Source organism: Hippocampus guttulatus, chromosome 8 (assembly GCF_054856545.1).
Source record: "Hippocampus guttulatus isolate MCC_2025c chromosome 8, RoL_Hgut_1.0, whole genome shotgun sequence".
Lineage (NCBI taxonomy): Eukaryota > Metazoa > Chordata > Actinopteri > Syngnathiformes > Syngnathidae > Hippocampus > Hippocampus guttulatus.
This window is the reverse complement of record NC_141268.1, coordinates 8442931-8459546: the sequence shown is the minus strand read 5'-3', so window position 1 is coordinate 8459546 and position 16616 is coordinate 8442931. Positions and strand designations below refer to the sequence as shown.

Below are 16616 nucleotides of genomic sequence, written 5' to 3'. Positions count from 1 at the left end.
GTTGCATTATTGTCTAAATCCATAGTTTTACATACAGAGAGAGTGCGAGCGTTTTTAATTGTTTTTTTTTTTTTTTACCATAACCCTTTCATGCACCCTGTAACCTGATAACATGATAAGCTGTCCACTGTAGTAACCACTGTCCCTGAAAGGGTTAATTACTTGAATTTTCGAGGCGTTAAAAACTTTGGCTCAGCACACTGTATTGATTGACATTATATTGGATTGCTTTTACCCTAAACACAAAAGGGGCACTCCTCAGTGTAAAGTATGAACATCTCTGACAAAACGTCTCCTTATTGTCGTGGATTACAAGGCAACTGAGTTAAGCGTTAACGTGATCCTGGTTGTATGTTCTTCTACTCAGGTGGTGGTCAGCTTATGTTGCTGTCTCAAAATCACAGACCAAAATGACTTTGGGCTAAAATAAGTCATTGTACGCAAGTATACGAGCTACCTTTGCTGTCAGTCCTCACGTACACACAAAAACGCGCCTGCGGGAGATCGCTTCAAGAAAAACGGGCCGGTCCGAGATAAGCCAACGCAGCAAGCTAATTCTCTTTGATTTATTCAGCCAGGATATACCCCGACTTCTCTGGACAGTTGATAAAAAGACGAATTCCCGCCTCGGGGGGAAGGCGAATTGCACGCTCGCCCGGGCAGCAGACAGGGCCTCCTGGCGCCGCCATCGTTCACATGAAATCCGCACCCCCGCCCACCGTGCACGATATCTTCAAAAGGTAATTCATCAGCGTGCCGCTCCCATGAGATTTGGAGCACCCTTGGCTTTGCCCCCTTTATGTGGCACCACACCACAAAAGCGTTAAGAGAGAGGGAATTTATGGAGCGTCTCCGCTTGAGATTGTTCCTTAACCGCTCTCGTCGCCTTACTTCCCGTGGAACCCCCCAACTACCCCATCCTTCCTTCATATACGCATTATTCACACCGATATATCTGAGATAAAGAGACATCCAAACAGATATGCGCCTTATGCCGCTGTATTAATACAACATCACACAAATGGCTGCGTGAATCTGCTGTATTCACAGAGCACAGCGGGTCATATATCAAGAGTGCAGCACACACAAAGTGGGCCCGGTTCACAAATCCATAACGGTAATGGAGCTAAAGCTATTAGCCCAGTCACTAAGGAAGATTCGGGCCCATTAGAGCTGTCGTAGTTTACATGTGTAGACAGCTCCGTGTTGTTGACATGGGCTCACGTGGACAAGTCGTGTACCTGACATCGGAGACGGCTTAATTTCAACCTCATGATAAATATTTCTCATGAGCTGTCGATTTTTTCTGAGTCCGCCAGACTGAGTAAAAACAAAGGTCACAGTCAAATGGTTGTAATTACAGCATATACACAAGAACAACACGCAGGGAGTGCAACCAAGATGCTTTTCACCGGGCATTCTTCACAAAAGGTTCCAAGTCATCGTTGGCTCATGTAGAGATCTTAAAGAAGGCATGCATGCACTTTCTTTGACAATTTACAACCGGTTCCAGTTGTCTTGATACCATATCTGTCATACTGTTTCCACAAACTACCCCCGGAATCAAGAATTACAGCATACTTTACAAGATCTTTTGCTGACTCAATAATGATCAACAATGATTGTGCACTTTGTTTAAGCAGTGATTCTCAAACACTGTGCTACAGCACATTAAACAATGCTGTGAGAGATCATGAGATCTGCTGCAGGAAATTAACCAATTTCACTGAATTGGCCCAAAAATAATGCCTTACTATCTTTGGTCATCTGTCAATGTCAGTGACCACATAGCTTTGTCTGCATGGAATTTCTTTTTACAAAACACCATGGACAGGCAAGCGGATAGTGCCAGCGTAGAGCTGGGCAATTCAAAAAAAAAAAAAAAAACGATGTCATGATGACAATAGAAAAGATTTTATTGTGTCACTTTATGACCGTCGTGTCAGTCATCATTTGTCATCTGCAGCATTCCGCATGTAATTAATATGTCAAATGCATTTGATTTAATGAGCAAACACTTTCAATGATCAATCTTGGAAAAGAAGAGACCAATCAAGAAATCAATTTTGTTTTGTATTGTAAAATTACGTTTGGAATTATTTTTTTCGAAACTTCTTTCTGCGCCCTTTCATTTCTTTCCTTTCAAAAAAATGGAATACAGTCAATATATGAAATATGGGAAATCTTATGCCGCACTGCTGCCACCAGGTGACACACTTGACAACAATACAAGGAAGTGAATCATACTAAATCACCATACATAACCAAATGAAATCTAAAACTCACTGAAAATTAATAATAACCTATTGATGTAAATAGGTTACTATTATAAGGTTGAGACAAAATCCTAACCATACTACATGCCGACAGAAGATGCTAAGCTAACCTCTGTGCACCGTTACATTTGCATGGCCTGCTAACATGGTCAGCACATTGAAGTGCTTTTCAACCTGCTCTAGTCTACTGTAAAGTCTGTTTTATCTAGGACGAGAGAATAGCGCAACCCGGAAACACGTGAACAGTCTCTGTCTGTTGATGGCGACACAGTGCCATTGACTGGCATTGTGGTGAATTGCGGCCAATTCCGGAACTAACAGGATAGGGACTGTAGTCGGGGACGTTTTGAGTAGACTGGACACTATTTTCTGTCTGTCCCGGGACCTTTGGTTTTGTGTCAGTTACATTGAGGTTCCACTGTACAGTATAGTAAAATCAATGTCATTGCAGTGCTCTCAACCCTCCTTTCCTCGCTCTGAGTGCCGAAGGGCTTGAGACGGCAACCGCTTTGTATCCTTGTCAGCAACCGAGGCAGAAGCACTATTAGCTATTAAGCACTATTAGGAACATGGGGTTTTAAGATTCTTATCTCATTGGAGAGATGTTTGCTTGATTTGCCACACACATCCCAAGAACCACTCCCACAACATACGGGAAATCCACCAAGTGCCAGTTGTGAGCCTGCCGGTTGAGTGAAGTTTGCCGTTTTAATTAGTGTGCAGGTAAACGATAGTGCCCCTTCAACAGGCACACCCTCGGGTGGTGAATGAATGAAGGCTGACGACTGTTTTTGCCCACCTCTATTTCGTTTTAAACGCATTTCCTTCATCCGTCTATCTTTCCATCAGGTTCACTGCCGAACTGCCGCTCCCCCCCCTCCCCTACCGCGCGCGTTTAAATTTGGTTTGATGCTAAGAGGGCTTGAGTTGTATCTCCAGTGGGGCGTGAGCAGCATGGGAGGGGAGGAGGCTTCTTCCTCCAGAGCCACAGGAACCCGTGGCGTGCCGAACAAATAGACACCGCCAGCCAACACACAAACTCCTCTCATTATCGCTGTTCCTTTTAAGAAACAATGCTGACGTTTTGCAGTGCCTCCCGAAAAATGCATTTTTGTCCTCACAGAGACATTGCGGCCGACTCGTGACACATTGTGACATGTCGGGGTTGTTTCCCCCCCAAGATGATCCAGCATTGCTTTGACTCCAATGTAATGAATATCCACTGTTGTCTCCAAAGATAACCGGGAAGATTTCCTGATCGCTATATAATATGTCTAAATATCTATTCTTGTAAGTTATTTTCTGCCTGCATGTGATGCTATTCATTCGTCCCAGAATAGTGTTTCCGATCATGTGTTAGTTAGCATTAAGCTAAATTGACTGATCTAAAGCAAAGCCATGTGTGTATTTTAAATTCATAAGAATCGTCCAAACAAAGGACGAAATTCGTAAATCAAGTTATTCGTATCTCCAGGGACCTCTGCAAAAGCTTCACTGTTTGAATTGATCGAAAGCACATCCTCCCACAAGATTCAAATTTATTGAGATCCACTAGTATTGTGACTTTACTGGGTACGAAGCACAAATAAACGAATGCACAGCAGTACATATGGAAATAAGCCTTAATAGCTCATGTGTATAAGCTTGCTTTCTCATAGGCACATTTTGCAGTTGTCGGTGCTTTCCCGATAACCGCGTCGATTGTCACGCTGGCAAAGTGACAGCATGACATATTGTATTGTGCTGCTGGAAAGGGCGCCGCACGCAGCGGATTTAGACTTCGCGTTTAATGAAAGGACTTCTCGCCCAATCGGGGCCTCTCTTTATTCCCCGCAGAGAGCTGTGACTGCTTATTGTCATATAAAACATTCATGTAGTCGTGCACTACCACGACTGCACACGCACACACACACGCACGCACGCGCCGCAGAGTAAATCCTCTCTAACAAAAAGGGAGGGCAAAACTGACAATGACACAATTTTACTGAATGTACTCTGCAATTAAAGTTGACCTTTTCAATATTTTTGAAGATAATGGTCAGCAGCTATTGCGTGCGGACGAAAAAGTGTCGCTTCTGTTCAGCCATGTCGTTTGAGTAATGATTGAATGGTGACTGGTCCACGGTGCATTTGACTTCTCTTGCCAAAAGTCAGCTGGCGTAGGCTCTTGCTCACACTCGCGGGTAATCAGGCTATGGTTGTTTATACTTACAAGTGAAATACAACTGAACTGTACTTCAAAATGTAATGTGCATGAAAATTAAAAAGTTTATTTAGGCTGTAGACACAACCTTTAAAATACTGTATTTGATTGTATTTCATGTTTGAAATGATGTCAATTGTATTTTTTTTTAAATTGTAGAGATTATTTCGTGTACCACTTAAGGGTGCCTGTGTATCACTATCACACTTTCAGACTCACTGCACTCGAAACTGTGAATTTTATAGCGAAGAACGTCAGAGCTATCTAATTAAACACTAACATGTGGCTGGAGGCGACGATTTTTCTTATTGAAACACTTTCAATATTTTGGGTCTAATCAGTGTTTGGGCAGAGAAATAAGGAAATAGCTCAAGCGCCCAATCGGGTTTTGGCTATAATGGCCGTAAAAAACAAGCAGCAGAATAATAAGGAAACCGAGTGATTGTTCTTCATTTACACAATGATTATTTTCAAGATGATATGAGGAGAGCACTTGTCTGTAGTCTGGCCGCGTCTGTTAACAATCACACGGGGCAAATAAAAGCCGTTCATTGCATTCGCATTATCTATCGTCGCGGCGTCCACTCCGTCGTAAGCAAACAAGACGAGAAGGAAACTATGAATGTTTGACCCGAGCTAATTAGAAAGTTTGCAGGCTCGGCAGCGGGAATGAGCGGCGGGATAATGAATCATAAAATGGTTCATTACTGCGCTCAGGGAACACTCTCCGTCTCAATAAATGGACACAGGGCCTGGCAGAAAAATCAAACCAGGACGCGTACGCCGCCTCATTTAGCTTCTGGAAGGATCACAATGAAAGAAAAAAGGGGGGGGGGGGACATTCCCTTGCTCTAAATGGTTTCTATTATTGAAGTGTCTCATCGGTTTCACTCTCTCTCACTTCACTTCCTTCTATCTTTTTCTCAATCGCAACCTCCCTCCCTCGCTCTCTGTGGCCATTGCCACTCTCATCCATTTGCCCGCGACCCCTAATTCATATTGTTGTGTGCCGGAAAGCAGTTCATTTACACACCGCAACTCAGCAGACATAAATTCCTAACTTATATTAATATCTTGATTTAAAAAAAATGTATTGATTCATTTTAAATCTTTTTTTTTAAAAAGCTCAATTGAACCAAAAGCGCTGTAGCTAACTTTTCAAACAATGCTACTAGAATGAATGAGCTTAATTTTATGATTTGTTTCAGAGTACTACAGTTGTTTTTGACAGAATATTGCAGACGTTTGACCAACAATATTGCAGACTTTAGGAACCCCAAGAGTAATTCCTCGAGCTGAGTGTGTGTGTGGTGGGATGCACGGTGAGCAGAAAGAGATGAAAGGGCTGGCTGTTGCCAAATGAGTGTTTTATCGATGATATGTATCTCACCCTCATTGAGCTTGTAGGTAAATTGAAGCCTATCCTAGCTGACTTTGGGTCGAACGTGGGAAGGTTACAAGCCAATTGCAATTGCCAATTGTCGATAAACAAGCATTCAGACTCAGGCACAACCATGCAATTTTGGCACTTCAGTTTGCCATTTTTGTATTGATGTTGGATTTTTACAAGTTTAATGCAGATCTCCAAATTCAAAAAATCATTTTAAACTGTGGAATCATTAATTTAACCTATTTAATCCCAAATTTTTCCCAGACATTTAAAAGTCAAAATCAGGTGTCATTGGTTGCCCTTTTAAGTAATCAGTAATAAAATATTTTAGAGCCCTGTAAATTAAATCATTGTTGTCCTTCACAAATGTGACCGGTGGGATTAAATGGGTTAATAGGTTACACATTGAAACCTATTGTTGTTTTGTTGAAATCTGGGACTTTTTGTAAAGCCTGTTTTTTTCCCCATGACTATTTCAGTCCTCAAAACACCTAAACCCAAGCACACTTCTTCATAATGGACTTGGACCATACCCTACTCTCCAATTAACAATCGCAGCACAGCAGAGGCTCCCGACGGGAGCACAGCAAACTATGTTCATCGTAAATATACTTTGCTTCTGTGGAGAAGCAAAGCACCAATTCCATGCGCTGCAGCGCTCCGGTCCTGAAGTCACCAGCAGGCTCAATGAAAAGGACTTTATTCTCCAACTCATATCTTCAGTTGGTGGAAGCGGAGAGCTGCCACAAAATGGCTCCGGGAACAATGTGTAGGCCTGATTGCTCTATTGTGAGTTAGACGCGGCCTCTGACATTCCCCCCCAATCACCGCCTGCTCAGTGACTGTCTCATTCTGACAAGATGTGTCTGGAGACACAGCTGGGGGGCATTGTTGCAGACAGGTGCCGTATGTTCCTGTGTCACAAAGATGGCAACGACTCGGACAAAGGCAAAATGACAGGACGAAAATGACTGTCAGTCTGCATGTTCTCTGTCTTCTTCTCCTTTGTGATAAAAAAAAGGTTGAAAGTTGATAACAGACAGGTGGAAGTGTTGCCTTTTGTCCATTTGGCAGCTGCATCAAAAGGCAGGGGCATCAATGTGACAGGGGGGAACCCATGTCTATGCAGAGCAAGTGTGAGCGAGAACACGTCACGTACAATCATGTTAATACGCAGAAAGGGCGGTCAGCTAAAGCTAAGCTAACATTCGCCATTATCTGAGGAGTGAAGAGCCATTCTGGTTGTACCCCGCTGGTGCTTACGACAGCATTAATTCAACAACGTAAGCATTTCCCTCAGTGATTAAACAAGCTCGAACTGGGGTGGGGGGGGTGGGGGGGGGGTTGCTCGTAAAGTGTTACTTCATCTTACACGTTTTTCTGACTTTTTTTTTAAGTTTCAGCTACGAGCACTTGCTGTGGTGGCAGCTAACTTCACACCAAGCAGCAATTTGCCAGATAATGAACAATTCTTCAAAAAAGTGCCTTCTTTAAGCTATTTATTGCTGCTCCCAGTTTAAGTTTACTCTAAAACTGAACTTACACCAAGGATAATTAGAGTTTGTGTATTTACACTTTCTCTTGATAAGTCTATTGAGCTTAATACTAACACAATATTACCCAAAACGCCTCGGATGGGCGAATGAATCGCGCATCAATGTCAAAACAATTCCAATCTTTTAAACAATTTATATTTGCAAAACTGATACAGATACAGCGAGAGTACTGTCTATAACAATAGTGGCAACACGACTCCAAACACGCTAGACGGGACTTGCGCTGTCACGGAAATGAAGTTACGCCCATTTTTATGCCTAGCGCACGGGTGCCAGTCTATTAAAATAGAGCCCCTTTTCTTTTTTGTAACCAATTGGCTGTAGGTAGTAATTTGTAATTGGGAGCTGGTTGGTCATACTCTATGTGCCAGGTAGTTTGAATTTGATTGTATTTAAGGAGCAAGTAGCTCAGAATGATGTTGTTGTTGTGGGCATGTTTGTTCAATTCGAATAGGTAATCGGGAAAGCACTTAGACTAACCGTGTACACGTGGCCTCATAAAAAAACAATATGGCAGAAGTCATGCAGCGCGCTTATCATTTTTAACCCCGCGGGTTAATTCACAAGCAAGGAAGTCAACATTATGATTAGCATCTCTCTTCACCATGACACAGCAGAGCAATTTAATATTAATGAACGGAGTTAAAAGTCAGGCCAGCTCCATCAAAGCGACGAGCAAAGCACTAATAACAAGTGCTTGGATGCTTACAGCCTTTGTAGATGTCGGTTGGAATCTGCACGGCGCTGGATGAGTAGTTGACCTTGTTTTTGAAATTAGGATCGTCCACGAACTCCAGCTCCAGAGAGGACGAGCTTTCCAGTGGATTTTCCTCTTCTCCGTCCTCCGTCTGCACAAACACAAAATCTAAAATCAGCATACAAACAAAGCAGATAGACGAATAGGGGAATACGTGCAAATATAGTGACACATTCTGTCATGGCCAATGTGGCTTTGAGGTGCCCTTCTGTGCCTCTGGTTCTGCAAACACTGGCTTTTGTCTGGAGTATCTGGCACCACATAACAAATAACGTCATAAAATTAGTAAACCTTCTGCTTGTCGTCTGAATTCGGAATTAATGAACCCACTTTATACCGCGTAAGCCCAGTTTCTGCTAAGAGAGTACCAACCTAACTAATCCATCCCACTTTCTGGCACCCCCTGGAATACTACCAAAGTATGGTACCATGAGAGGAAAGTTAGATGCACAGCGTCGATTGAGTGGCCATTTTCTTTGAGCCCAGTTTCTGCTAAGAGAGTACCATAATAACGTTACCCCTTGATGACTCAATGTGCTAGGTGAAATCCTCTACACCAGGGGTGTCAAACTCATTTCACATTGTGGGCCACATGCGGCCTCGGCCTTTGTCAAGTGGGCCGCCCCATTAAAATTATACCATACTCTGCTATAAATCACCAAAATATAATGTCTTTCCTTTGTTTTGGTAGAAAGAAGCACAAGAACATTAGGAAACTGTTGAAATTTAATGAACATATCTTTTAAAAAACATTTGACAAAATGACGGCTTTGATGCTAATGCTATTTCACTAGCAATTAGTTAGCTGGCTTTTACTGCTGTGTTGGGTCTGTCTCAGTGACAGACTGAGACTGCCATTGTCTTCTTCTCTGATCAAAACAATGTTGTCTTCTACTCTGCTCAAAACGGTGTTCCCCTAGCGGATGATCAATGAATTGCAGCTTATTCAAAATATTCATTCCGGGTCTTATGTATTTTTTCACTTTTAAATTATGCTGCGGGCCTGATCGAACCTCCTTGGGGGCCCGTTCCGGCCCACGGGCCGTATGTTTGACACCCCTGCTCTACACGATGCAGTGAGTATATATAACCCAGCATTGTTTTGATGTCTTTTGACCTAGTGCTGGGTTAGCTATTTCTCCAAATTTAAAGAAATTCTCAATTTTAAGAGTGTATGGAAAAGATGACAATGCCAAAATGATAGGAAATTTGAACCCAATAAATATGCACACTCAGCCATTCTCGTGCTTTTTGTTCTCATTACAGTCAAGGGTGAGCTGGACATTTTCCAGGCTGACTTTTGGCAGCGGAGGCAGACTGGTTGCTAGCCACTCACAGAGTACATATAGTGTCAACATTCACCACTTGACCCAATATTTTAACCCTTAACCTTAGAACTGTCGTGAACTATTCAACTACAGTGCTGCCGCATTAAAAAAACAAGAAAAAAAAAGATGTACTGTATTCATTTTGTGAACTACCAAAGCCAGGATTTCGCTGAAATGTTTTTATACAGCCACTGTTGGCTTGCCCAAACAAAAACACTCATTCATTACATGTAAATAACTTTCTTGTTAACCAACAAATGTCAGCAGGTTTGTACGGCAGTTGATTCTTAAGTGATTTGAGCTGCGCCTGCTCGTAACTCTTATCGGGCAGCCTCTTAGGAGTATGCTGAGAGAACAGAAAGTAGCCCAGCAGGAGAAATTTACAGATCAAACTCCATAAAACAAAGACGTGGGAGGTCGATTCACGATCGGGTCTGTTAACTAAAAAAAACGACAAATGAAAAGTGTGTGCGCTTTCGCTTCCAGCACTTTGGTACACTCCCAAATGCAAGTTGCCCCCAGCTTCTATTCATTCATTATTAGTCATCCTCCATTAGCCTTCAATTGTTTAGCCTTATTGCACATCTAAGAAGAACCAAATCGGATTATTCCTCTTGCTTTCCGACAGGGGAAAAAAATCCACAAGTTATGTTGGGTGCATAAATTATTGGTCTTAATGTTTTAATAAAGCAGTGTGGGTTGATTGGATCTGACATGATGAAACCTGTTGTTATTTTTTGAGGGAGTGGGGGGGGGGGGCTCCATTAAATCAAAAGAAGCGCGTGTCCACAGCAGGACAATGATTGATGGGTCTGTTTTAATTGTCAATTAAAATGCAATTAGAAGATGTTGTTGGGACGAGCCAGGGGGACGTTCCCGAATAAAGTCACCCAAAGAAATATCTCAAAGTTCCCATGAAAGACCAACAATTACAAGCCAGAGCAACTTCTGCAACTTCTCTTTGACGGTCACACTTAAGGAAAAAAAAACAAAACAACAATACCGCAGAGGGACGGCCTGTGAAGATTGTTGTTTGTGTTTCTGCTTTCTGTGTACTAAAGTAGCAGTTATTTGAAGGTTTCAATTCCTGTCGCATCAATGCTAATTTCCTTTTGCTTGTCTAGAGCGTTTCATGTGTTTCAAGCATTTAGGGTGGGTGTTTTATTTTTTATTTTTTATTCATTTTATATTTTCACCAATTGCGTATGGGATTGGAATGTCATTCCTGCGATAAATGGGGGTTTACTGCAATCAATAAAACCAAAAAGTGGCAATTTAATTTCTATCATCATAAATGAAATGTGATCTCAGTGAGAGACACATGGGAAAAGGTTTGACATGAGGACCAAGATGTTTGTTGAGTACGCAGCTTGGCATGAATTCTGTCGTCAGGCAAGGAGAAGTACCCCTCTCCCCCACCTACACTTTTTCCATTCTTTCTTCAGAAGAGCCCCAATCATAATTAACTAAGGCAGTTTCTAATTAGCAAGTGAATAAATGCAGGCAGCAAAGACTGATTGGTTCATTTTCTTCAACCACCCACCACCTGTTTTGTGCGAATCATTACCCAATTTGTTCATTTTTATCTCTTTGCTTTCAAGGATTCATTAATGGCTGAAGGGGCCAGAGATGACATTTGGAAGATTCTTCCCTTCCTGCCTTGGGTTAACTGGGGTTAAGTTCAAGCGTGTGTCACGCATGACCTTCCATATGATATATGTGTGTGTGAATAAAGCCGGGTACGCACACAGCGATAACCGAGACTAATTTGAGGATATGCCTTCTGATCAAAGTCATTGAAGGTCAGATTATTGGATGCGTTTCAAAAGATCACCTTGACGTATTATCCTGTCGCGTTGCAAGAGTGATTTTTAATTTTCAACAAAGCTACTGCAAAGTCAAAAATGTTTGCATTTTTGCACAGCAAAACCTCGAAAATATTCCCCCTGAGCGATTAGGAGTGAGTTTTCTTCCCTGATCACGAAGCTCTGAAAACGCACTTCGTCACAAGTGATGACAGGTTGATTTTGAAACAAACTATTGAAATGACGTTTTCCAGGACACTGAAACATATTGAGATGCACCTGTACGTATGAATATCACACGCTTCTTCATCACATACACTGTCAAAATGCATCACATAATAAGAAGTAAAGTGACAAACGGAGCACTCGGGAAGGCAAAGAGCACAAGACAGGCTGCACTTACCTGACAGTCATCGGAAATCTTTCCAACAATTTCGCCCCGATGGCGGGGCCTTAATTGGTGGGGCTGCAGGAGTCACTACGATTTTCACAACCTCTGCCTGACTTCATCCCCACAAGCTTTGGGTGAAAGCGGGGTCACTTAAGTTAGGGTCACGGGTCTCTCGCCCCGAGTGTGCGCCGCGTTAATGATGACTGATGCTCACCAATTAGACGTGCTGACAGGCCCTAAAGTGTCGTGTCATTAATCAAAGGGGTAGCGGGTGCGAAGAGAATATCGCAGCGTGATTTATTACTCCTTCACCTCCCCCTTTAGTCCCTTCTGCTCATCTCTGCCTAGCCATTTTGGCCTTCAAACCTGCGCCCGGGACATTCAGGGAAGCACACAAAACCACGATTGAGACTAAAGCTGTGTCAGCTATCCACACAACAGCCATGTGGTGATTACCCTGCATGGAAATGTAACATTTGCTGATATATAGCTCCAAATAAATCAACTTCACAGTCTCCACTTTGCTGTAGCAGACTGTTTTATTGCAGCCCTCAGTCTCCTCATGGCTCAGTAGCGGCTTTGTCATTGTCACGTTATCGTAACATCTGAGGATGCAGGGCCAGAAATGGCTGATTTAAACCACCGGCATAGTGTTCAATGCTGCAGATTCGTCATCGTCACATTACCAGAGCTGCCAACCTGCAGAACTTCACGTCCATAACAATTTGTCAGAATGTCCTTTATTTATTTATTTATTTTTTACATTTTGTCAAGAACATTATAGCATTACGGTTATGATTAGGTATTATGTACGGTGATAGGATAAAACATATTACGCATGCTGTTTAAATGCACAACACAATCATTAGTCGATATACCGGTAGTTGTAATTGTTAATAATCTATGCCTTAAGTATGTGTCATCGTAATGGATTGATTGCAACAACCCTTGTAATGAAACACAAAGTTGCAGTCTGAATATGAAGTATCCGAGATTTCAGTGTGCCATCATAAATATCTGTACCTATGGATGAATTAGCCTTCACCAATTCCGTTTTCAACTGTAATAAACAAAGCAAGTCAATTAAATCACATAACTATATTTTCCAGACTATAAGTCGCAGTTTTTTTCATAGTTTGGCCGGGGCTGCGACTTATACTCTGGAGCGACTTAGGTGTGAAATAATTAACACATTCTATCATTTGACATTTTATTTTCACATTAAACCACAAGAGGGGGCTCGAGGCCTGTGTTGATGCTTTCCACATTGACAAAAAAAAATAAAAATACACCGATGACTCTGACGTCAGCGAAGTAGAAGAGGAAGCACCGCCTCTTCAGAGTTGCTTAAAAGTGACACAGAGGATGAAGATTTCATTGGTTTTAGTGATTTGGAGTGACACTGATGATTTGGTAAACTTGTTAGCATGATCATTATGTTATCGTTATCTGAATAACTCTTAATATGTTACGTGAACATAGTGGTCACATTCTCAGTTCATTGTTTATGCATCATGTAACGTTAGCATATCGTACTCTTATTCAGCCTGTTGTTTTATTTTTATTTGCCTTCAAAGTTGACATGTCTGTTCTTGGTGTTGGATTTTATCACATAAATTTCCCCCCAAAATGCGACTTATACTCCACCGCGACTTATGTATGTTTTTTTGTTCTTCATTATGCATTTTATGGCTGGTGCAACTTCTACTCAGGAGCGACTTCTAGTCCGGAAAATACGGGACTCAGACCTCAAAAGTCCAAATTAAAATGTACTCTATTCACTACACTGTAACATTTTTGATTTGAATTTCGATGGTCTACAACAGACTCCTGATTGGAGGTATCGGGATGAGCGCAGCGCTAAGGTCAGCTGCCACCAACTCGCAACTTGGAATTAGGCCCGGTCGACGATAGCTTGGGTTACATGCACCTCGGGCCGGCTGTCGTCGTGCCACAGCGGCTCACCACAAAACAGCGTCACCGCACTAACATACAGAGACAGCCCTGAGTGACACGGATGTTGGGCTGCAAGAAGCAGGAAGGCTTGAGAAGAGGGTTCTGTTTGGTTGGAAGGTTTTGGCAGGCAGGCGGGCAGGCAGGAAGACTTTGGGGAAGAGGGGATGAGGGAGTGGGGGGGGGGGGGGTGAAGCAGTCCATTCTGTACTCACATAGTCTGAATCCGCTTTGGAATCGTAGTATGAAATGGCATTCTCCTGTGCAGAAAAGAAAGAGTGAAAAGACAGGCTGATGAGAGGAGATATAGCAGCGCCTATATCCGCCCCGACTCCTGGAGGTGGGTTAGCAAGGAAAGAGAGAAAGGGTCATGGTTATATTCTGTCATCCATGCAAGAATATAATCAGCATCACAGAACACAGGAGGAGTAGTGTGATGTGCAATGACCGAGAGGTTGCTGCTGAGGACCCCGACCCCTCCCAGAAAAGGATGTGGCAATTCAATGCAATACATGTTGAAACAGTGATGGGGGACACTGTATACAAACATGTCATGTGACACAGTGACAAGGTATTTTATGGAAAATGAAGCATGACAGTTTTGGATATAGAGTATGATGGTAAATTGTCATGCGAAATGAAACCAAGGACGTCTTTTCTTGGCTGCCTATATGCGAAAATGTTTCAACGTTGTCATGATTTGGTTTAGGGACCAACAGGTGGCACTGTAGGGCTCTTCCGGCCGCTGCACACCTGTTAGTCATAGGTAATTAGGGCTTTACTCATTGTTTGCTCTTGCTACTGTCATGTCTGTTTGTTTGCAGTTCCTTTGCTGCTGTCATGTTTGTTCTAGTAGTGTTTTGGTTACTGATAGTTTTTGTTTAAGTCATGGTTTTTGTTTGTTACTTTGGACTTTGTTTTGGATTTAGTTTTCTTTGTTTTAAATACAATTCGTCAAGTACAACCTGCTCCTCCCTCCTGCCTGCTTTTTGGGGTCCACCACCACCACGCAACGTGACAAACATAATCCTGGGGCTCACTTACATACAGTAATACATTCGAGTTTCAGCCCATGACAGCGAGGCTAGGTGATAATCCAGAGCCACTTTCAAGTGACTGCTAACATCTGTCTCCCAGACAACACTGTCTGAAATACGATCATGTAGAAACCACCTCAAACTCTTACGGGCGAGATTCATGCCGTGAGGCCAAAGCAAGTGTTCTGTTGAAATTTGTTGGATGCAAAGATTAGTGATCGTGAACAACATTAGCAACTGATAAGCGGCACAAACTTGATGCTTGGTGAAATTGTTGATGAGTAGCTGTGGCAGTATTTGTGTATGTCGTGTATGAAGTGCTACCTCCATGGGTGAAAATACTTTTATCACAATAGCTGCTCGCGCTTATCCATGCCCTGGGCTCTAGCCTACTGGTGTTTTGGCGCAGGCCACTATTTTAAAGCACGTAACATACAACATCATTTTATTGACCTCAAGTAAACATTGCTCAAAGCAACTATGTTCAAAATGCAGTAACTTTTCAAAACAAAAACGTAAAAATGTTTGATTGTTGAAAGGATCACGTGAGGTGATGTCATGGATTGAAATGCATGTCACGGTAAGGCTGGAGGATGACATCACTTGGTGGGTGTCTCGTCTCGTTAGAACTTCTTGATTCTGCACAAGGGCGGAGTGTTTACGATGCAGTTCTGATTCAACAAAAGCCATTAACCCGAACTTGTGCTTTGCTGTAGTGCATCATTAAACCAATGCAGTAGTAATGTCATAATTATTGTAAAAATGATTCAATTTCTTGAACGGCATGTCCATGTATTCTTAATGTGGCTACGGAAACTACTTTGTCGCAGAAAGTTCATTTGTCCGGAATATCTTAAAATGTGGACCCCTCTGCATTTTACTAGACCCACATTTCGGTTCTTCAGCATTCAAAATGGTACTATAGTCTCGGGAAACTGCCATTTGTGTTTGCTGAATACATTAAGTAATCAGCACCCGAAGCCCGCCGAGCTTCGTGAAGGTTGCTTGTCGGCATGGCGTCCACTTTACAGAAGAGCTGTTAGTGTGTGACTTCAAGGGCACCGGCGTGACCGAGAGGTGTTGGCGCTCAGGTGGTCACGGTCTGATGAGGGGAGACTTTCTCCTGCCAAATTCATCTGAAATCTGGAGTAGAATCTTCACTCCAACAGGGCCCGGGCTCTGGCTTGCCTCCACTGCTAATCTGAGTCAGACATCAAAAAGTTCCCGAACCAGCTCCACAAAGGAACACGGGATGATCAAAACTCCCAGCGACACTAAACATTTGGGTAGAGTGGCCTGTGGATGACGGTCATGGAAGACGATGGCAGAGAACGCGTTTCCAAAGACGCGGCAAATATTCCAAGCTCCGTTGGAGAGCTCAAGAAGGAGGTTGCGAGGAGGGAAAGGGGACGCCAACACTGGGATCAGAACAGATCACTCAGGGCGTACGTTGGGTTCATTCGGCGGGTCATAATGGCGGCCCGAGGTCGGGGAGCCGTGAAGGGGATGAATTTGGAGGAGGGAAGATTGAGATTCGTGGCGTGTGCGGTAGGGGGTGGCAGGGTTGGCGGATGCCAGGCACTAAAAATAGCCTCTGCGACGGGAGATGAGAGACAGGCTGGAAGAGAGAGACGTTTTCGGCAGCGTTGCTGTGTCTGCCAGCAGGTTTGATCCACAGCCCAATCCTGCTCAGACTGGGCGGGTCTCATTGCGAAAGAATCCAATCTCACTACCGGGCTGACATTTATTGTATCTCAATATTCACAGCCACTTTCCATTAATGAAGTTTGAAATGTTGCATTACAAAAAAGGGATATCTTGACTTGTCATTTGAATGTTATTTACCAAAATACCTGCACACAAAAAAGTAAAAAAAAAGAAAAGAAAAGGCAAGCCACAACAGCACAACTGCCAGAAACC

The 16616-nt window shown here is 42.9% G+C and overlaps 1 protein-coding gene across 2 annotated transcripts in view; it reads right to left on the bottom strand.

The window, feature by feature from the left end:
* cacna2d2a (calcium channel, voltage-dependent, alpha 2/delta subunit 2a) overlaps positions 1–16616 on the bottom strand; it is a 202070-nt gene that overhangs the window by 62726 nt on the left and 122728 nt on the right. For both annotated transcript variants that reach the window (XM_086118130.1, XM_086118131.1), the window contains exons 5-6: positions 13875–13919; positions 8135–8273 (exon numbers count right to left, since the gene is read on the bottom strand). In XM_086118130.1, coding sequence (XP_085974256.1) covers positions 8135–8273; positions 13875–13919 — 184 coding nt within the window. The remainder of the gene's footprint in view (positions 1–8134; positions 8274–13874; positions 13920–16616) is intronic.